The 23,317-nt window shown below is 37.0% G+C and overlaps 1 protein-coding gene across 26 annotated transcripts in view; it reads left to right on the top strand.

The window, feature by feature from the left end:
- The window catches only part of HDAC9 (histone deacetylase 9), an 825,995-nt gene that overhangs the window by 425,807 nt on the left and 376,871 nt on the right, over window positions 1–23,317 (top strand). For all 26 annotated transcript variants that reach the window (XM_053926230.2, XM_053926229.2, XM_053926235.2 and 23 more), the window contains one exon: window positions 21,563–21,804. In XM_053926230.2, the coding sequence (XP_053782205.1) occupies window positions 21,563–21,804 (242 nt within the window). The remainder of the gene's footprint in view (window positions 1–21,562; window positions 21,805–23,317) is intronic.

Here is a 23,317-nt window from a genome sequence, read left to right as displayed (position 1 = left end):
AATTTATTTACACACAAATTTAAGTTTATAATAGGCGTTTGGAATATTATGAGCTTAATAAATATTTAATTATGTTTCAGCATTTCCCTGAATTTATTTTTATTTTGAAAAGTGTGCTTAACACCTGCTGAACTTGAAAGAATCTAGTACTACAAAAATTTTAACAATATGTGAGGCCTGGAATAAACAGGAACAAATACTTTAAAGCTATTTAAAGAATATTCTTAAGATTTGTTAAGCTTTGGCCTCCAGTAACAGAAAGCATTTCTTTTCATGATAAACCAAAATTATTGGATACAGTATAGGCCATGTAGAACTTTATATAATCAGTACTCTTTTCTGACCCAATCATTCATTGTTATTGTTCTCATATTTTACATATTTCATTTGCAGAATTCTCAGAAACACACTCATTTTCCTACTACTAAAAATAAACACACAATCTATTCCTAAGTGTGGTGTATTTGCAGTTATAGGTGTTTCTTTCATAAGGCATGATAATTAAAGAAACACAGATGATACGAGGGGTGAAGGGTGACAACAGGGACATGCTGAGAACCCTGTCCTGTCGGTATCATCTGAGAGCTGTACAGCAGGGCACATCTCCAGACCGGACTGTAGAGAAAGTCCCCCAAATCTGACTACAGAGCAGGGCTGAGGGTATGCCCCGCTGCACGCCAGCGTCCTTTCTGATAACACCAGGATCATGTGTAGATTTGGTCCCTCTGTGGGCTCACTCCTTTCACTCACAACTACTGCCACTTATCCTCAACATGTGGGATTTGTAGGTGCCAAGAGGAAGCCAGCTCCAATCTCTTTTCTGTCTGACCGTGCAGGCCAGTCCTGGAGGAGAAACCCAACCCAACTCTGGGAAGCCCTGGAGCTGTGTGACTTTCTGGGTTGCCCTCAGGGGATTGAATGTCCCCAAGGCACATCAACCCTAGGTTGTGTCAGTTCAGTAATTATGAATATAACAAACTACTCAAAGTAAAAATTTCTCAACTCAACTCAGAGAGCTGTATGGATACGCATGAAATAGACAAAAAATGGTGTGGTCAGCTCCCCCTACCTTCCCCAGGTTTTAGCTTAATTCCCTCATTTGCCAGCCTGAATAAAAGGGTGAAGCTGGGGAGCTGCGGGAGAGTGTGGAGGCAGGGAAGGTGTAGTGCGTTGGAGCTTCGTTTGAGCTGACATCCCTGCTTTGGGTGGATGATTAAAGCTGGCTCTTTCTCCTGTGGGTGCTTATCAGGGTTGGTTTACTCACCCACGGTCCACTAAGTGAAGTAAGTAGTCCTCAACTGGCCGATTACAGCTGCCCCTCCACGCTTCGGCCATCAACTCAGACACTTCTGAATACTCCTGCTGAAGTTTCCTTGACCAATTAAGTGTCCCTCGTGGGCGGATTCTAAAGTGTGCCAGGTCACTCTCGTCATTTTCTTTTTTTTCCCTGGCTGGCCCAGATCTGGGCCACACCATACACCTACACCTTTAACCTGCTCATCAGGCACAGTGCATTTTCCCAAGTGCATACCACAGCCTCTCAGCCTTGCCTTTCATCCCTTAGAGTTCTCAGACTTGAGTTAGAAACCACTCCCTCTCGTCTCCAAAACTTCAGAAAACTTACCGAGTTTTCTATATGTGTTCTTTAAGGTGATTTTCATTAATCTTAAGGTGAAGGATAAACAAACCTTCCATCACTAGGGATGAGAGGGTGGGTGGGGATGGGGAATATATTGTCACTGTCCCTCGAGAGATTCTCTGTGCCTTTTCTTCAACTCCTTGGCCAGTTCACCACAGCTCTCTGATACCTTCCATTATACCAGTGTTGGAGAGCCACGGCTCCCCCACTGGGTTTTCAGGAATTCCTTTGTTGTTCCTGCATCAGAGGGCTAGAATGTGGGAATAGTTGACACCGTTTTTCCTGGAACCTCAGCCAAAATAAAGACAACTATTTGGTAGCAGCTTTGGGAATATAACTTAAAAAAAATCTTTTACATACTCTACATGATACTTTTCCATTCAAATATCACATTCTAATGTCTACTTGTTTTATATTTGCTTGTCAGGGGCAATGATGCTGGTGGCAATACCTAAATAGGAGCTTAGATATTTAATACAGACTAAGATGACCCAAATCTTTATCTTCGTATATTTATTTTTTGTTTTGATTGATTATTCATTCACTTGAATAGATAATGTATAACATGATATGAACATGTATGTACAGGCTTTTATGTGGATGTGTTTTTCATTACTCTTGTTGAATATACCTAGGAGTGGACTAGCTGGGGTCATAAGGGCTTGTCGACACTTGTTTCATACCACTTTTTGGATTATAGCCATTCTAGTGGGTGTGAGTGATATCTCATTGTGGTTTTGATTTGCATTGCCCTGAAGACTGATGACGTTGAGCATCTTTTCAACTGTTTATTGGCCATGTCTATGTCTCCTCTGCAGAAATGCCTTTTCAAGTCCATTGCTAATTTTTTAAATTGGGCTGTTTGTATTTTTGTTGTTGAGTTTATACTCTCGCAATTTTATTTTAGATATTCTGGATGCTAGACCCTTATCAAATATATGGTTTGTAAATATTTTCTTTCTTTCTGCGGATAAATGTTATCATTTTCAGCAAAAAGTTTTAATTTTGACATAGGTAAATTTATCTATTTTTCTTTATCACTTATGTTTTTGATTTTGTCTAAAATATCATTTTATAATTCAAGGTCACAACGATTTTTCTTATCTTCTAAGAATTTTATACTTTTAGCTCTACATTGATGTCTCTGATACATTTTGAGTTAATTTTTGTGTGTGTATGGTGGCAGGTAGAATTCCCACTTTATTTATTTTTTTTACATCTAGATATCTAGCTGTCCTAGCATCATTCTTAAAAAGACTACTCTTTCCCTCGTTGAATTGTCTTAAAAGTCTTGTCAAAAAGCAATTGACCGTCAATGTGAGGCTTTGTTTCTGGACTTAGCTGTATTTCCTTGAGTTACCCATGTGTCCTTATGCCACTTCCTCATTGTCTTGATTATTGTAATTTTGTAGTAAGTTTGGAGATCAGGACCTGTGCATCCTCCATACTGTGTGTCCTTGTCAGGGTTGAATGGGCTATCCTGGGTCCCTCCCATTCCCATTTTCATATGAATTTTCAGATCAACTTGTCAGTTTCTACAAAACAAACAGAACAAAACTGGCATTTGAAAGGACTTACATTGGATGTGTAGATCAATTTGGGGGAGTATCTGGTAACACAGGATGCATTTTCACTTATTTAGATCTCCTTTAATTTCTTTTCCAAAATGATTTATAATTTCAGTGAAAATGTGTTGCAATGCCTATGAATGTTAATATTTTTGATATAAGTCATATTTTCTTGACCTTTTACTTAGTTTAATTGTATTTACTGATCAAAAGTTTCAAAAGATTTCTAAATACATTCTAATGCAGTTTCATACAGTCAGAAAACTTTTATGATGACTAAGAAAATAGTTGACATTAATATACTCCCATTTAAGATTTTTCCTCTTTAAGAAAAAAATTATATGTTCTTTTGCCCCAATTTTAAAATTAATAAAATGGTTCAATGTTGCTGTAAGAGCTCTACCATAATCTCAATATATCAGTGATTTTTTAAAAAGAATTCCTTTTTTCTTGTTTTCAATCTCCAATTGATCTTCAAATCTTACTATCACTTGAAGACATCTCTTAAATTTGTCTTTTTCTATTCTGTTCTGTCTTTGCTAGTCATAACTATTGAATAATTTTCTCCTCTTCCTCCTCCTCCTGTCAATTATGTGTAGTATTAATTTGGTGATAAATAAATGAAATGTTACAGTTTTCTCAATTTTAAGGTGGTGATTTTTTTTTGACTTGCCTATTCATTTTAATCTTTCAACTGTATATGTATATTGAAAGAAGAATTGTATTTCTGGCTTTATTTAAAAATTTGGTTTTATCAATTCTATGTGCATAATGAGGGGAAGCTGGCATATAGTAATCTAAGCTAAGTGAAAAATAAGTCCTCAATTCAAATGTACAAAAATGGAATTAAGATGCCAGTTTTTAAAAATAATTTTTTCACACTGAATAACAATTAGGTGCACTCCAATATTTATATCCTTTCCAATTACTTTTTACCACATGCTTATGATGTTCATTGGGTCTTCATTTCTAATTCTTCTGCTTAAGATACATTTTTACTAATTTACTAATCAGATATTAAAATACAATTCACAGTATTCACAATTTCAATTCTGTACTTTTTTTTTTCCTGCAAGACATAGCAAGTGCCAATTCTTCAGAAAGTTATTTTTAAGCTCACCTTTGAGCCCCACTGTTCCCTATGCTTCCCCTTCTTCTCTGGAACTCTAAAATCTATGAATATAAAGCACCATGTCAGCTTTCTTTGTATCTCGAATGCCTAGGCTAACACTCAGTGAATGTATTTTTAAAAGTATCCCATGGTTTGTTTATCATATAATTTAAAATTGAGAATCCAAATATTGTTCAAAGGGAGAATTTCTGAAAGTAATTTCTTTTTCTTAGCATCTTAACATCCAAATTCTGCTTGTTCACAAGATGACTTAATCAGCACCATATCAGAGACAGCTTGCTGTGTTTACCATTGTTAGTTGGGCCAGCATATGTCCAAAACAGTTGGAATGAGAAAAACAGCATTGACTTGAAGCCAAGCTAAAGAGAGTGGGGGTGGGGGGAGCGTGCTTTAGCGATTGAACAGGACCAAATGCTTTGGACAGTACAGGGTGCTTCTTCAGTTAAAAAGGGGGAAATTTTAGCACTCCCCACCAAAAGAAAGGTTCAGTTCATATGTAAATGCATTCATATAATAAAACTAAGTTGCCAATGTGGCTTTAATTTTTTATATAAGCCTTTGCAAGTGATGTTATTTTGTTATGTTAACCAATAAAGGGAATTTTAAGATATTTAAATAGTGGATAAATATTTTTGTTTTACTTTTCCACTGTAGTTGGTTTTCTTGTTTCTAATTTCTGGAAGTTTTCTGTTACATTATTAAGCAATGTGGGTTTCTTTGAATATCCATCACCTTTCATGGGATCAGAATAGTATTTCTGATTTTTCTCAAATTGGGTATTATATTGTTCTATAGTAGCACTTCATGAGGAAAATATTCTTATTTTCATAAGTAATGAATTACAAAATGTATATTTTTGTCTGTTCCACCCTACTTAGAAATAACTCTTGTACAAAAAGGTATATGTTCACCCGGACCAGTGTGGTTCAGTTGGTTGCACGTTGTCCCACAATGCTATTGGTCGCAGCTTTGATTCCAGGTCAGGGCTCTTGCCTGGGTAGCAGGTTCAGTCACTGGTCGGGGCGCCAGCAGGAGGCAACCGATTGATGTTTCTCTCTCACGTCAATGTTTCTCATCCTCTCTCCCTCCCTTCCCTTCTCTCTAAAAAAATAAATAAATATTTTTTAAAAGATACATTTTCACTGAAACAGAAAATGGAATGTCTTGTTTTGTTGTTCATAATGGAAGATTTGAGGAGAGTTTACAAACAACACAATCAAGGAATAAAACAATTTTGACTATAGTTGAGTTTTATATCTCAGGTAAAGCCTGCTCTAGGATAATTTTTGATTAGATAAAGCTTTTCCAAAGGAGTTCCTGGTTTCCATTCTCTGTCATTTTCTCCTACTTGGTAGGAGTTCCCTCCCTTCCCTCTTATACCCTCTTGCTTTCTCTATGGTCAGAACCTGCTCTGCTGGTTATTGATTTACCCCTAGAGGTCAGTGAAGGCCAACAGTAATTGGCTCTCTCAGGAGATAGACTTTCTGATAGGGACTAATATGCTCTGTATAATTTCGGGGTGAGGAGAGAATAACCTTGGTACAGAAAGAGCCTTGAGTATTAGTGCTTCAGCTTGTTTATTTGTTTTGTACACGAGGAACCCAAGGCCCACAGAAGTAGAATGATCAAAATTAGAAAAGGGGACTCAGTTTTCTACCTGCCATGTTCTTTCATATGATGTTGGGCATTAGTCAGTGACTGAAAGAAGATAGATTAATAGATTTATTTATTCTTTCATTCATTCATTCATTCATTCTCCAAAACAACTGTGACCCATGATTGAGAAGAATCAGAGTAAGACAAAGACTTGGTTTTAACAATAAGATGTCACTGATGAGATGGGTGCAAGCACTTTCAGCGCTCCACAGAAGGTGGAAACTAGGTTTATGCACCGGGCCCTGGAGGTCAGAGAGGACTGGAAGGATGCCTTATATATTTAGAATCAGAATCCCTCAGGCCCCAAGGCTTGGTTATCAGGTCAAGTGTGTCAGGCCTGGCTTCCTCTTTGCTGAAGGTGAATTTTTCTTAGGAGATGTTAGTCACTTATGCAAATGGACATCTGCTGGACCAGCCCCACCTGCTCTTCAGATATGCCCAGAAATTTCTGAACCCTGGCTTTGACTAAATCCTGCATCCTGCCTAATTTACCTTGAGAGGAATAAACCCAACCAACCAGCCTATATAAACCTAACAGACACGGGTAACATGGCAGCTGAATTTCCTTGCTGACAGGGAGTTCTAGCTCCTTACTTCTCCCCCCACCCAGATGGGGAGAGGAAACATGTATGACCCCTAAACAAGTGCATTTCTCAAAGGATAAAGCAAAATTGCTTCTATTTTTTGTTCTCTTATTTTGTTAACGTATAATATTTCCTTTTTTTATTTTGAAGATAATAAATTCCAAACCATTGATTTAGAACTTAAAATTTTGTGTAACAAATGGGTTCTCAAGCTGCAGAATCTCCTCTACTGGTCTGATCTAAGTTGTGTTATAAATCCTGTGGAAAATAAAATTGAAACCATTGGATTGAGAATGGCTTTGCTAAGCTCTATGATTAGCCATGTATTTCCTATGATCTTGGGTTACATTAATTTAAAATTACATTAATATCTGGAAGAACAGTTGAGTGACTATTTTTTTCCATTCGTTTTTTTTTTTCTTACAATGCCTAAATACTGGGGCTATTTTGTTTGAGGCACCAAATTTCTTTAGTGGTTTGGCTACAGATCTATCACTAGGGTATAATAGCCAACCTTGTAGTAGTATTATTGCAGCGTTGAGGTACATGTGATGTTTCTTTAAAACCTCAAGGTTTTAAAGTATTCAGTATGAACTAAATCAACCCACACATTGTTAACAAAAATTTTAATGTCACATAAACACAATATCCTGTAATTTCTAAACATTCCTTTCCTCAACTTGTTCAAATGTTGATTTCCATAACATGTACTGCCCTTTTGAGCATATATATATATAATTTATATATAATTTATGTTATATATATAAAATACATTTATATATAATAAATGTGGAATTGTAAGCAATTACTACGCAGATGGGAGCAGTTTATGTTTTTTCTTTTTTTTAATTTTTTATTGTTATTCAATTATAGTTGTGTGCCTTTTCTACCATCCCTCCACCCCACCCCAGCTGAACCCCCCTCCCTCCCCCTCCTCCACCCTCCCCCACCCTCCCCCTTGATTTGGTCCATGTGTCCTCCTTTATAGTAGTTCCTGTAATCCCCTCTCCTCACTGTCCCCTCCCCACTCCCCTCTGACCATTGTTAGATTGTTCTTAACTTCAATGTCTCTGGTTATATTTTGTTTCCTTTTTTCTTCTATTTATTATGTTCCAGTTAAAGGTGAGATCATATGGTATTTGTCCCTCACCGTCTGGCTTATTATGTTTTTTCTTTATTTTATATAAAGAAACTTTAACTGAACAGATATTTGTTCTATATCTAGCTTCATGCAGGGGATGTTATCTCTGCTTAATGGAAAAGAGAGAAATCAGGAGAATACACCTGAACCTTTTTGTATGGAATATGTTACAGTGATTTATTTGACATTCAAAATTAATATTTACCATGATTTTAAGTAAGCAAGATTAAAAATAATAATACTTAAAAGAATATTTGTATGTGCCCTTGGAAAAATTAGCACGAACCTGTCCAGTATAGCTCATCCTCACCTGTAAAATGGGAATGGTGATAAAGTATCATATTAAGTGAAAAATAGCCATGCTAAAAAAGCACGTTTTGCTTACTTAAAAATGTCACAGTTCTTATTTATACTTTTGTTTTCCAGTTCACTGCTTAATGCAAAGTGCTAGCAACAAAGTCTAAAATTAATATATCAATCCAATGAAAGACACTTAGAGCATTTTTTATATGATGTTTTCTTTGTCAACATAATCTGCTTCCTAATTATGTTTTCTTTGTTTTTTTAATCCTCAACCAAGGATATGTTTACTAGCTTTAGACAGAGAGGAAGGTAGGGAGGAAGAGAACCATGGATGTGAGAAACATTGATTGGTTGCCTCCTGTATGCACCCGACATGGGGATCGATCCCACGACCTGGGTATGTGCCCTGACAAGGTTCGAACCCACAACCTCTTGGCATATGTGACAATGCTCCAACCATCGGAGTCACCCAGCCAGGAACTTATTATGTTTTCTTTTAGCTGAAATAAACTATGGTGATTTTTAACCTTCTACATTAAACCAGTAGGGTAGAGAGGTGGCTGGGAAATCACAGGAAGTACCATATGTGAGAATAAAAATTGGCTGTAGGTTTCCCTGCAGCAGAGCTTGGCAGACTTTTTCTGTCAGGGACCAATAGTGAATATATTAGGTTTTGCAAACCATACTGCCTGCCTTTATCACACTCAAATCTAACTGTAGCACGAAAGCTGCCTTGGACAATACTGTGTTCTAATAAAACTTTATTTATGAACACTGACATCTGAATAATTTCATATAATCTTTACAACATGAAATGGTTTTTATTTTTATTTTTTAACCATTTAAGAGCATGTAAATCATTCTTAGGTAGCAGGTGGTAAAAAACCAACCAACCAAAAAAAAAAAAAAAAAACCCGGCAAAAAACAACAGGCAAGGCTGGATTTGACCCCTGAGCTATAGTTTGCCCACCTCTGCCCTGTGGAGTTCATTCACTTTTAATACTTTAAATAACTTCTCATGCATTTGTTTGTACAAATGGCACCACTTCAAATTACAGAGTGATCACCTCAAAGCTATGCTTAAAATATTGAGAAGCATTCTGTAATGCTGACAGTTCTCTGAATACAGGCATTTCCATAAACAGATACTAGGAGTTCTACCCAAAATAGAAATTTTAATGACAGTCTAATTAAAGAGAAGCCACAGAGAAAAATTATTCCACTTTCTTATGCCAAATTATGAATGTCTTTAATTAATGCACGGATATAGACGCACTGACTTCTATTTATTTATGTATTTTTAAAAATTAGATTTTTCGGACAACCTCAGGCTCCTCTTCGAGGTAAACCCTCCCACTTACCTAGTAAATTGTGCCTTAATGGCTAGTGATCATCTCTTGTAATGCAAGGGAATTATGAACCAAAAATAGAAAGCTCTGAAATGAGAAGAAATTAAACCACCAAAGTCTATCCTGTCAAATCTTTTCTCATATTGTCAAAAAACAGCTGCTTCCTCCTTTTTGTTACTATTTCCTTTCTTCAATTAAAAAGTAATCTAAAAAATTATGAACAACACATTCAAACCCCTTTAACACTGTTTACAGTTATGACTGAGGCTCTCTATCTTGGACCGAGTCTCATGGGGTGTAGTGAATCCGGTACTGATGATGACTTTATTATTAGGCAGTCTTTGCCACGGATTGATAGCCTCAGACTGGAGAGTGAGGTGAATCTGAAGAATTGTGTGGGCGCTACAGAATTTTCTATAGCTGATAGAAAAGGGGAAAATACCAAATTTCCAACTCCTAAGTACAGAATTGTTTCTAAAAAGAACATTGAAATATATGTGTTAAGAAAGATGGTTTGCACTCACCTGAAAATAGACAGTTGTCTCAAAATATGCAGAAATATGTTCCATTGCACGTCTCTCTTTGATCTATATTGGCGGTTACAAGTAATGCTTCTCTTTATCTCTAAAAATAAAAAATAGGTTACATTATCTTAGCAAAACATTTTCCAGTCTCATTTATATCGAGCTATACTCCAGAGGTGTCCAACCTTTTGGCGTCTCTGGGCCACACTGAAAGTGGAAGGATTGTCTTGGGCCACACATTGAATACATTATGATCCATAATCACAAAAATATCTCATAATGTTTTAAGTAAATTTACAATTTTGTGTTGGGCCGCATTCATAGCCATCCTGGGCCACATGCGGCCCACAGGTCGCAGGTTGGACACCCCTGACTCCAACCCGACTGCATGGATATTAACTTAGATACCTTTCGTACAGAAATCAAGAAGAGAGTGGAGTGGCTAAAATCGTGGACCTGGGAGCTGGATGACATGTGTTCCAATTCCTGTTGGGCCACTTAGTAGGTTAACGACCTTGACAAGTTTCTCTGTGGCATCCATTTTTTCTCACCTGTGAATGAGAATCATACTTGTGTCTACCAGCTAGGTTACCAGAGAGTACAACCTCGTGGTGTTGTAAAGAAGGATAAATGAATTGAAATTTATTTTATAAATCTTTCAGAACAGTGTTCAGCCCGTAATAAGTGCCATATTGCTGTTGGCTTCATATTTTACATTAAAAGAAAACAACTCTCCAGGCAGACTGGCATTACGGTATTAGTCCTTGTTCTTACCCGGGCTTAGAAAGCCAGGTTTAGAATTGGCATAGGGCAGTCACATTTTATTTGAATGCTCCAGCCCCCAAAAGTCTGCATAATTTCCAAGCTTGCATAATTATTGTAAAACTCACATATCCAAAGCTCTTCCTGACCAAGTATAGTGGGTATTTCTACTTTGAGCAAAAGTGGTGCCACCATGTGGTAGTAACATAAACACAGGTGCCAATGCATTTGTCTGGCTAGGTTTGAAATTATGCAGCACTAGGTGAATTTTTATTCTGTAACATTTTCTTTCCCCCCAAAATTTTATGTATGAAGAAAAATTTAATTAATGACTTCCTATTCAAAATTTCCAAATTTCCATAATTCCATGAAACAGTAATGTGTTGTTCTTTGAAACAGTGATAATGTATTTATTTGCCTTGAATTTCAGTTTCACACAGAATGGCATGTTGCAGTTAGAGTAATGATTTTCAAATTGAATTACATGGAGATGGGATTCCTAGGGGAAGGAAACAGAGAGCAAATGAATGGATGGAATATTGGTCCCCCCTTCACAGAGTCACTTGTGTTGGTTTTACATGTTGGGACTGTTCATAAGATTTTATCTGAAGAAAGTGTGTAGCTGTTTCAAGAACTGGTTGTTTTTTTTTTTTTTTTTTTTAACAGCAAATGCAGTCTATATTGGGAGGTTTTCATGGGACTTTAAGACTTTTTGTTTTATAGCGAAGATTTCCTCTGAACTTAGGAAACAGCTGAAATCTAGGGGGGAAATGTGCATTGTTTGAGGCCCTGGTCCCGTTCGTCAGGGCTCAGATTCAAGGGCAGCCAAGGAAACGACATGGTTTGAATTAGAGAGAAGAATAGGGATGCACTGCGCATGACAATTTCTGCCATTTTTCTGCTCCTTCTCTCCTGCACCTTTTCATATGTGCCATCGTCCTGAGTAGATCTTTCGGAAAATATTAGAGTATTTTTTATTGGTTAAAGGTAATTTTTTTCATGCTGGCAGGAAAGAACCAATAAGAGCTCTTTCTTTTCTATCAAAACAGCAATTACATACTTCCGCAAACAAAGCTTCCTCATTGGAGACTGGTAATGTTTCTTTGAAAAAAGTTTATTTGCAGAATTAACAGATGTGATTTGTTCAGAAAGAGTGTTGTTAGGGAGGAGTATCTGCTGAGAAGTTTATTTAGTCAACTGACATTCATTAAACTTATATTTATTTATTAAATTTATATTACATGTCAGATGATGGGCAAGATTCTGGGGTTAGAAGGGAATCCCCTGCCTCAAATATTCGGTTTTCATAATGGGAAGGAAGTACTGTTAGGCATTTGCAAATAGTCATGATTAAGTATTTGTCTCTAAGCTAGAAGAACTATAAACTGTAGAAAAAATATGGGGAAGGAGAGAGTTTGCCTCACCTTCACTGTGGTTCTTAGAGAAGTAATTCGGCTCTAAGTCCGAGACCATGAGTGTTATATCTGGCTAAACAAATAACTTCTTTTATATTTACTATTTTAAAGCACTAAAATTTTACATCTACTAAAGATTTCATTTACAGTTATCATGATATCAGATTAAATTTTTATCTCAAATTACAGAATAATATGGATTAGTTCTTAGCTCCTATTACCTTGAAGTCACATAAATTGGTTTGATTTTGTTTCCATACTGCAGGAAGCTCAATGAAGCTTTTACCTGGTTCTCCAATGGCAAAGAACTAGCAAACACCGCCATACTTTAGAACTAAGTGGGTATTACAAATGAGTTGGCAATTCATGTTTGTGTTATGGTTTGTTATGACTGCTTAATTCAAAAGCATATTTGCAGAGAGGGAATTTGAATTAAGTAAATCAAAATAGTAAGGCTTTGATTAAAAAGTTAGCTTGCTTTAACTTAAATGTTGATATTTCAAGGCCTACTGATATTTTAGTCATTTGTGGTTATTTTTGTTTCCTGTTCAGGCCCCTGGGAAATAAGAGAATAGTAAATCAAAGCCCAGATTGCTTCTTGCATTTATTTTCTTTTCACTTATGCCGTGTACTAGTGCACTTTAAAGAAACTGAAGACGTGTACAACTTGAACAGAATCACTTTGAGGGAGAATTGTATTTCTGCATTAATCAATTTAAATAATCCTTCTTATAAAAAGTATGCCTTTCATGTTTGAGAACTTACTAATTCTTTTTATTTCATGATGATGCAATCATAAACATTAATAGTGAAAAAATTAAAAAATGTGAATAGTGGAAAATCAGCTAAGAATAGTTGTATTCCTAAAGTGAAAATTGGTCAGTATTTTTATCAAACTGAGGTTATGTTGCTAGTTTTTCCATTTCCCATTTTTGATGTTAAGCACATTTAAATTTATGAATTTACTTGTTCAGAAAATGTTGTACCTTCCAGGACCTAAATGATAAACCACATTTCAGTGAAGCCTTCCATAAAAAGTGCTTCGGCATTTAAAAAAAAATCTATTATTGGTTATTTTACATAACATGTTAAAGAATTTCAATTAAATAACTTTATAAGGGTTTATTCTTTTCCATTTATATTTAATAATGTATTCCTTCATTTTAAAATTGGAGATTAAAAATTTTGTTAGCTTATAGTTTGTCAGTCATTGTCTAATTTTCTAATAATCTTAGCATGGGGGGATCATCCATGAAGTAGGCCCTATTGTTTAGATTAATGCAGGGCTGTGGCTTCTTCTTGGTTATCCCTAATGAGGCAAACAGCATGGATGGGCAAGTTGCCTTTTACCCAGTGCCCCTTATCCATTTTGGTGGTTGTGACTTCTCAGCACAGTGAGTTTTAAGTGATATGTTGGGGTCTGGGAAAGTGAAATTGACACCTCAGATGGAAAATTTTTTGAGTTTTTTTTCAAACACATATTCACTATTGCTGAAAATCACTCACATGTCAATAATTTCAGCAGTCAAGTAATGTTTATCTAAAATTCAGACAGTCAAAAAATCTAGTGAACAGTTGCTTTAGAATTTTAATTGGGTGTGCGTACATGTGTGTATGTGTATGTGCACAGGTGTTTCAAATTTTATTTCCGTGTGATTCTGCTTTTTTAATTTAATTTTTTAAAAGATTTTATTTACTTATTTTTAGAGAGAGGTGAAGGTAGGGAGAAAGAGAGGGAGAGAAACATCAGTGTGTGGTTGTCTCTCACGCACCCCCTACTGGGGACATGGCCCCACAACCCAGGCATGTGGCCTGACTGGGAACCCAACCGATGACCCTTTGGTTTGCAGGCCAGCACTACACAGGCCAGGGCTCCATGTCATTCTTATGACTATCATTTATCCATTTATCCCTTCATTCATTCCAGGCATGCCTTGTGGCGCTACTATGTTTTTAAGCTGCACTAGGTACTGAAACTATAGTTCCTCCTGTCACAGAACTTAGAATAATGGTGGAGGGAGATAGTTTAACAAATGTTATAAAAAGATTTGCAAAATGTAAGAAGAGGAAAATGCAGTAGGACTCAGAAGGACATCCTACATCAAGTCATTTTTAGCTAAGATATGAAGGCTAAGTAAGAAGCAGTCCAGAAAAATGGCGTAGGAATGGACTATAGGAAGAGATGACATGTATGAGGAATATCCAAGATGTGGGAGAGCATGGTGTGTTTAAGGAGTTGAAAGAGGATCAGTATGACTCAAGTGAACGGACAGCAGATGGTGTTGAGTCTAGAAAGACAAGCAGGAAGCACAGCATAGAGGGGCAGGCCCGCAGATTAAAGACGGGCACACTGAAGGGCTTTGGCCAGGAGGACAGTGACTGAGGACTGCTTTAGCAAAATAGGCAGTGGTAGGAGACAGATCTCGGTGAATTCAAAGAATATTTGAATAAGAAGAAGAGTAGGAGAAAACATTTCTGTTGAGTGGATATGGATAATAAAAGGGAGAGAGAGGAGTCAAAATCACTTCATATCCTCCTCTAGCTGCAATAATTGAGAATGGAGGAACTGGAGAAGGAGCAGCAGGAAAGACAGCTCAATGGAGAGTGCCAATAGTAGTTGTATATATGGATCGCAAATTTGGAATAGATGATTAGGCAGGACATAGAATTGTCACCATATAGGGAGCAAATACAGTCCTGGGAATGGAAGTGATCACGATGGAGACTCCTGGAGAGAAAATAGAAGAGGGCCCAAGTGGGATTCTGGAACACCAATGGCATTGCCCTTAATGCATTATGTTTTCTACATAGGTTCATGGGTTGTCTTCTGCATCAGTGTATTAGCTCCTTGAAAGCAGTTTCTTGTTGGCTGAAAACCGCTTTTGCATTTGATAGGACTTTATGAACATTTGCTGAATAAAGGAGTGGATGGAAAATTAGGTCATCCTCATGCTATTTTAATAATGATTTCAATATTATTTTAGATACATGTGGTGCTAAACAGTCTCCTGTACATTCTTTAATACATTCTTTTGATGGTGTAATAAAGAATTTATGCTGCAGTACAGTTATGAGGCAAAGAACTAGAGGAACAAGATACAGACAAGCATCAGGTGTAGCCCTGTCCTCAGGGCTTAGCTTTATGATATAACCAACAGGATCTAAAGAATACAAATGTAAATAAAATGACAAAATTGTATTTTTTGGATCCAAGTCCACCCTAAGAAGATGGGAGGAGGTAGCAGGATTTCAGAAAAGGACACATAAAGGTGGTCTCAAAGAATTTAAATAAACTCCATGGAGTTGAAGGAGGAAAAAAGACTCCAGTTCTATTTATTTCCCAAAGCCCATGGCTTTGACCTGAAAAACTCTTTCTAGTGATCAAGATAACCAATGATGTGGAAGTAGGTGATAGTGACTCCAAGTCAGGAAAGCTGCGTGTCCCCCATTGCTGTTCGAGAGCAACCTGTAAGATTCCTCAAGGCAGGGTGGACATCCCACACTTAGTGGTGTGGTTAGGCCTAAGACCAGTGTGCTACTGAGGGATCTTCTTCCACTCAGCCCCCAAGACCTCTCCAATTTCTGTTCGAGAAGGCTCACTAGGAAAACTGCCCGTGTTGACTGACCAGATGATTGGTAGAATTGCATACATACATACAAAGTGTTTCACACACAATCACGCCAAAATCGGCGGTGTCGCTTTGTTATTCCTTATTGATTTTGGTTTGGCCAGAAGGTACAGAAACAGAGGGAGCGCCAGTACATACCACAGAGAGAAGATGGTACCCTCTCTGGCACTCCCTGACAAGCCAGCAGTGCACATGTTGGTATGGAGCAGGTTACAGAGATGCCGTGGTATCATTAGGTTACCTGTTGACGTATTTTAGTAGAACCAGCCTGCCCCTGGCAAAGGCTGAGCAAAAGAAACAAATATGAAGAGATGAGTGAAATGTACCTATAGTTGCTGAAGTTTTACATAAAGTCCTGCAAAATATGCCACATAGCTTAAACTATTTTTATAGGCTACTCTTTGTGGAAGCCCTGATTACCTGTATCTGAGGTGAACTCGGATACACTCTTTTCTGAACTGTGAACTCCTGATAGGATTGCATGGTTGACGGGGCCACGTTAAAGCAGAACACAGCGCAGTGGGCGGCCTTTTCCCATGGGCAGAGTCAGGAGGCCCAAACGGTCACAGGTTTCTGGGCATGAAAGCAGGAGCAGAAGAAGGTAATGGATGATGAGACCAATGCTTGCTTCTCCTCAGATCTAGAATTTGTAGTGCAATGTCCTCCTGCCAGTGGGGTGGCTAACCATTCCCTTGGTGTGAAGAACGCAATTTCCATGTAAACTGGCTTTGAGCAGCACCAGTGAAGCTGTGTCCCAAGTTTTAACTATGAGTAACTGAGAGAGTGAAACATGCTTCTAGTTTTTATGCATTTTTTCAAGTTTAATTTTTTAACTAAGTTGACACATACAAAAATTGATAGTGAGATTGTGCCTATGGCATTTTTTTGGTATGGAAACCTGTATTTTCTGCTATACCAACCATAGATCTCATTTCAGAGGAGCAACATGAACAATCTCCAGCCACAGTTGTGATCATTGTAAATGGTCAAAATTGTGCATTTTATAATTTTTTCACCCATGGGTTTTGCAAGTTGTTCACTTAAAACATTCTTAAAATGGAAGGCTTCATGAGTAAGTCAGCTGATATGGTAGCAACCAAAGATCCCTGCTTTGGAACAGAGGAAAATTCTTCCTACATACCTGTGTACATACCAGCATCTACAGTGGAGACTTAAGGAACACTCCAAGGCTACGAGATTACCCTCAGTACTCCGAATTGTCTCTTTAACAGCCTTGGTATTTAAAAGAAAAACACCTGTCACAGACATTTAATTTCTAATGAACCCGTATGCATATTGTTTAAATAAATGTAAATAAGCATCTATATGGTCTGAGATTTTTCTTTTGAAATGGGAGCTTTTTGTATCCCTGGTCATTAAAAACTAAAAACTTTTCAAAAAAATTGCACATGTTGACAAATGCTAAATGGAAAAATTATCAAAAAAATAATTAAGAAAGAGAAGAAAGAATGAACAGGACTTTGTGAAGTGGTAATGAAGATGAGTTAATGTATAATGTGGAAATGTTCTGAATGGACACCTGGTACTAGGATAATAGTATGCATGTAATATAACATACATGTTGTCATGTATTTGAAATGTCGGACAAACTGGATAAGTTCAAATGAAGCTAGGAAGTCTGGAGATCTGTTGAGAAAAGGATTCATGTGTAAGCAATGCTAACACTAATATTTGTTGTCATCAGCTTCTTTCTAATTTATGTATCACTGGCCACCTGTTCCAAGTAATTTGTAAGGAATTTGCATGTTTCCAGACAAGAAGTGTCTTGAACAGGGATGATTCCATTTCCCTGCTGTTAAAATGAGTTGTTAATTATTCCTTGTAAATTGATTACTTCTAATTAGGATAATACAGCAGCTGTGGACAGTGCCCTTTCTTTCACATTCTGTAGTATGAAAGGGACCATAACTGGTTAAAACTGAGTCCTGGTTTTGTGTTACTATTACTGCTCCTGGGGAGGCTTATTAGCCTGTCACCAAAGACGTAAGAAAAATCCATCATTCCTTTTGGAATACGATGAGTCTTTGTCACCCACAGTGCAATTAATGTTAAAAATAGAAAGAATGGCTATGATATGATTATGATTAGCTGGAGATGAGCTATTGTCCAAGAGGCAGGCACTAATCCAGCAGGCCAAAGATGACCTACACAGAACCGTCAGTTTGCTGATTGCCATTTCTCTCTGAGTTTGATGAAATATTCATGGCTTCGCTCTCCTCTCTGCAAGCACTATTGATTTCTTGTATAAACGCTGCTATATTTAGTCTAGACAAATGGAATGTGGATTGCTGCTGAATAAATTGGATGAAAGACTGGGATCTTGCCTGCCGCTTTCTCTCAGTCTTGGGCAATTATTTATAATCAAGAGCAGTTTTTGTAAGTTGAGGGTGATTTTTCACAATTTAGTGATTAGTCTCTGAACAAAGGCAAGCAGTTAGACACAATCATTTCTGTTGGGATAGAAGGTTAAGAAGTCAAATTACCCTTTGAGGTTTACAATAGCTGCTTTGGAGTGTTCTGGGACTTTTGTTCCTTATCTTTTGGGGGGAGGATTTTTAGGGGTTCAGTGTTTACAGTTCATGGATAATAAGAATACCAACAAGCAGAGACCCCAGGGTCTCTTGAAATATTTCAGATTTGTATAGAGTTAAATTCTGATTTTTGTTTATTGGCATTTTCATGTAAAAACTGGAGGCTGCAGTTTGGCCTTTTTAATGTAAAAATGAAATATATCATTAACAGCCTTTGCTTTTGATTGGAATTATTCCAACTCTACAAATTAATGCTCAAAAATCTCATGTTACGCCAGTGCCTTGATTGCAAGCTCTGCATCGGACACTGCAACTGGAGAGCTTACGGGCCATCATCCTCAGTTTCAAACTTGGCTCGAGTAATAGCTTTCCTTTCGCAAACATGATTGAAAAGACATTGTCCACCAAACTGGTATATTAATAAATTGTATTACCGTGGTCATTAAAGTGGCATTACCATCAGCGTAAGCTTCTGATCAGTACACTGGGAAAAAAAAACCTGTGTCAGCACCCCAAGACTGATACCAGTCCCCCACCCCACCCCCATTCACAGGTGCACACACACAGTTCAAATGATAAGCAAGGGCCATAATGTTTCTTTTAGTATTTGCAGCTTTAACTTCTTATAGGCAGAATTTCTGTTTGGCTTTCTTGACTCTCTGAAAATAGCTCTTAAATCCATATGGAATATTAACTTTGTGGTTCCCAACCTGGAATCTGGAAATCTAAGTTACTTACAGTAGTAGTCAGGCATTAGATGCAATTTGGAAAAATACAGTAAAGTCGGAGGGGGAAAATATTCATATTTCCACCCTAAATACAATCATCTTCTTTCTGCTCAGTGTCTCACCAGATTTTGCTGGTAGAATTCAGAAACTAATAAAATTAAAACCCCAGTAGAGGAGATATGCTCTACGAGTTTGATGAAATATTCAATTTTCTCTATGAGAGCTGGAATTTGTTTCTTTTTTGTTTTAATACTAGATCCCGACATCTAGAATCGTGCCTGGGAGTTTAACATTCTCAATAAATCTATGTTGACTAATTTAAATTATTTATTTAGTTTAGAGAGGTATCCTAGGGTATACATTACTTTTGTTACTTTTTTAAATTTAGTGTTGTAACAATATTTTTCATGTTCCCATAAACACTATTTTTAGTGATTGAATGTTTTTATACCAAATGGACATGACATATTTTCCTTGTAGTTGATGATTTCAGTTAAACTACTAACATTTTGGTAAATATATAGCATTGAACTCTTCTCTGTCAGGGTTATCTCCTTAAGATACATTCCTACAGTTGGCAAACCTGAATCAAATGGCAGAAATATTTAATGCCTCTTGATATAAATCACCAAATTGTTTTTCAGAAGTTTGAACCCAAATGACAGTATCTTTTGCAATATATGATTGTGTACTTGTTCACGTGCCCACCCTTTACAATGGGACAGTATCACACATATGCATATACATGAATTATACATATGAGATTTAATAATTAGAAAATGATGACTTATTTTGACTTAAAATGTGCATTTCCTTCCTAGGAAAGGTACATTTTGGGGGGTTCTGTAGCCATATTTCTGTATTATCTTTCTCCATTTTCTGTTAGTGTTTTTACTTTCTGATATGTAATAGAAATCATGTACAATTTTACTTTTATACTTGCTTCTAATATTTCCATTTTGTTAGCCACACTGTATTGGTGATTTATTTGCATATACAGGAAATTTCCATTTTTTATGTAAATAAAAAACCCAAAAGCCTTTATTGAGGGGTGTGCTAATGTTGTAAGTCTTTTAGTGAATTATCCCATTTAATCCTTTTAACAACTCTGTGTTGTCACTGTTTACTGTGATTATCTCCACTTTACATATGAGGAAACAGAGGCCTAGAGAAATTAAATAACATACACAGCTAACACATTTAAAAGGACAGAAGGATGGGAGCAGGCATTTAGATTTTAGAGCAGAGGTTGAAAATTGGCATCCTGCATGTTGAAGTTTACTTACAAAAGCTATTTTTTTGTTATTGTTCCCATAGTGTATAAATCTCATAAGTTACTTTTCACAGAAAATTAGGTGGCATCTCTCTACTCTAGTATGGATCTGTATCTCTTTCTTTGTTGTTGTTGTTGTTTTTTTCCCCCCAGCAATTATCTGGATCTCAATAATAGTGGTTGACCACTTTAGAGAAGCCGTGTAATCCAGTTTGCCACAATTTTCCCTCCAAAATCCCTACTATCTTTACCTAAGCCTGTTTTGTTCAACTATATAATTTTCTTTGTTTTTAATTACATAATTTTCTTGATGCTCATGGGCAAGGTAATATTCGCAGTATTTAACAACCAGTATGGCACAGAGACTGACTAATCACAATGGACAGCAGCCACAAACAACTGGTCTACCTGCATGTCTACCCTGTCTATGTGCTTTTGTGCTTATCCTGCTCCTGAAAGTCATCTCACAGAAGTTGTGCTAAGAATTTTACACGCATTATCTAATTTAAATGTTATAAATTTAAATGTCTATAATTATTCTCAGATTATCAAACCTTTCTTTATCCAGTAGCTTAATTGAATATTTGTTTTAAACCTCCTCACGGCTTTGCTGGCTTATTAGTTTAGGAGTAAGGTGATTGCCATGCAGACCATCACCATTTAAAAAACAGCACACAGAAGCGTGGCTGCTTTCATTCATTCGTGATTGGGCCTGGCTGTCATTGCCCTGGTTGCTTAGTCAGCTCACCCTTTGCCCATTTCGCATGCAGATTTGTATTTGTTCTTTGCTGGGTCCAATAGCCCAACAAATGCATTATGTACAAAGCTTCAACTTTTTAAGGAACATATCTTAGAATGTGTCTTCGGACTCTAGTTAAAAACAAAAATGTTTGCAAATTCACAAATTGGGTTGTGTTAGAAATTTTCCATTAAAACATGATATCTTTTGCTCAGTAGAGTTGCCTTTTTGGTCCTAAGTTGACCCGACTTTTGTAAGTGGTTCAGAGAATATGTTTTATGAACGACTTTGATAGCAGTGAATAGTTGGAGTCATGTCTTTGAAAAAGGGAAGTATGGAAGATTCTTGGCAGAGTACAAATGACTGGGAGAAAATATGATAAAATGGCACATTTTATCATATGTATGTGCAAACAACCTTTGATCATCATTGCAAAAAAAGGACTAGACTTGTTAATGTAAAATTTGTTGTGCAGGGTAGATACAGTGTCTTCTTTTGTGTCTGTGTCCAGACAATGGGCGAATTTCCTAATCTTTATCATCCCTTTCTTTTTTCCCCGTTTCTCCAGTGGATGTAAAGTCAGAGGTCCCTGTGGGCCTGGAGCCCATCTCTCCTTTAGACCTAAGGACGGACCTCAGGATGATGATGCCTGTGGTGGACCCTGTTGTCCGCGAGAAGCAGCTGCAGCAGGAGTTACTCCTCATCCAGCAACAGCAACAGATTCAGAAGCAGCTCCTGATTGCAGAGTTCCAGAAACAGCACGAGAACTTGACACGGCAGCACCAGGCTCAGCTTCAGGAGCACATCAAGGTAGCAAATGTTTCCTTGCCTCTGACCTTTTCACTCAGGGAGCCTGCACTGTGTTGTGGGCATGAGAAGGAGCCCTGGGGGGCAGGAGACAGGGAGAGGGGAAGGTTCATTTTGGTTAACACAGGGGAGTCTGGCTTGAAGGGAATTGTGTTTGCATTGGTGAAAACCTTGGGTAAGTGGTAGGAATGCTGACTAAAAACCTGCTTTGCTTCTTGGGGGCCTCTACCACTGTTTTATCCTCCAGTTTACTGCATCGATAGTGAGGAATAGGAACCTCCCACCCTGTTTTTAGATTCTCTTCTGCATGATATTGTCCATTTGCCTTATCTGCTTTCCATCAAGGAGAACTATGAGCCTCAGGAGACCCATTTTATATTTGTAAAGAATCTGCTTATGTTAATTATCAGAAAGGATAAGTTAGTCACTTAATTTTTTTCCCTAATATTTCTTATGGAAAATACCTCATATTGTATATATTTGAAACATATTTTTTATGAGTCTAATAGACTATAGATGATAATTTATTGAAAGAATGTTGGGAGTAGTGGACAGTTTCAGACTCAAGTTTTGAAAATTATTTTAGGAGGAAAAGTGTGTCCACGTCCCGGAATTTTTTATGATGGACCCTTTTCTTGTCAGGTCATTTTAGATGTCCATGTAGCTATGTCTTCTCTTTTATACTCAGGGGTAATTACTACTTTAGCTTTGTTTCTAAAATGTCTTTCAACTTCTTGACAAAGACAATTAAAACAAAACTATTTTGGTCTGATTATATAGATATCTAATAGGAGTTTATGAAGAAAGTACCATAAAGCAGCAAATATTTTTAAATAAAAATTCATGTTATGTTCAAATCCTGCATAATGACTTAAATATTCTATTTATTAATATGGTAAATCACCTTATGTTATCTCATTATGTTTTATTTAGATGTTTGATCTTTACTTGCATATCAAATAACACATTTACATGGGGTTCACAGATAATTCATTTGTATCAATATTGTATAATTGTACAACATTAACGTTACCATGTCTAAGAAGGTAAATTAATGTCTTCTTCCCTATGCCCCTTGTTTTACAAGGTATTTCCTCAAACTCTTAAACTAAAATTCTTATTTTATCTTATTTTCCAAAATAACATTCTTCAACACCTAATGTACACTGTAACAAATTTTTCTTTTTTAAAAAAAAATCCTTGCCTGAGAATATGTTTATTGGTTTTAGAGAGAGAGGCAGGGAAAGAGAGAGAAGGAGAGAGACAGAGAGTGAGAGGCACATGGATGTGAGAGGAACCTTGCTCAGTTGCCTCCTGCGTGTGCCTCGACCAGGCATCGAGCCTGCAGCCTAGGTCTGTGCCCTGACTGGGGTTCCAACCCACAACCTTTTGGTGTCTGTGACGAAGCTTCAACTGACTGAGCCACCTGGCCAGGGCTATACATTTTATTTTTAACTAGTGATGTTATTAGCACTCTTATTACTGTTTTGAATCTGGCTTCTACAGGGAACATCTG

The sequence above is a fragment of the Desmodus rotundus genome, chromosome 6, assembly GCF_022682495.2.
Source record: "Desmodus rotundus isolate HL8 chromosome 6, HLdesRot8A.1, whole genome shotgun sequence".
Taxonomy (NCBI): Eukaryota; Metazoa; Chordata; class Mammalia; order Chiroptera; family Phyllostomidae; genus Desmodus; species Desmodus rotundus.
This window is presented reverse-complemented; position numbering and strand designations above follow the sequence as displayed.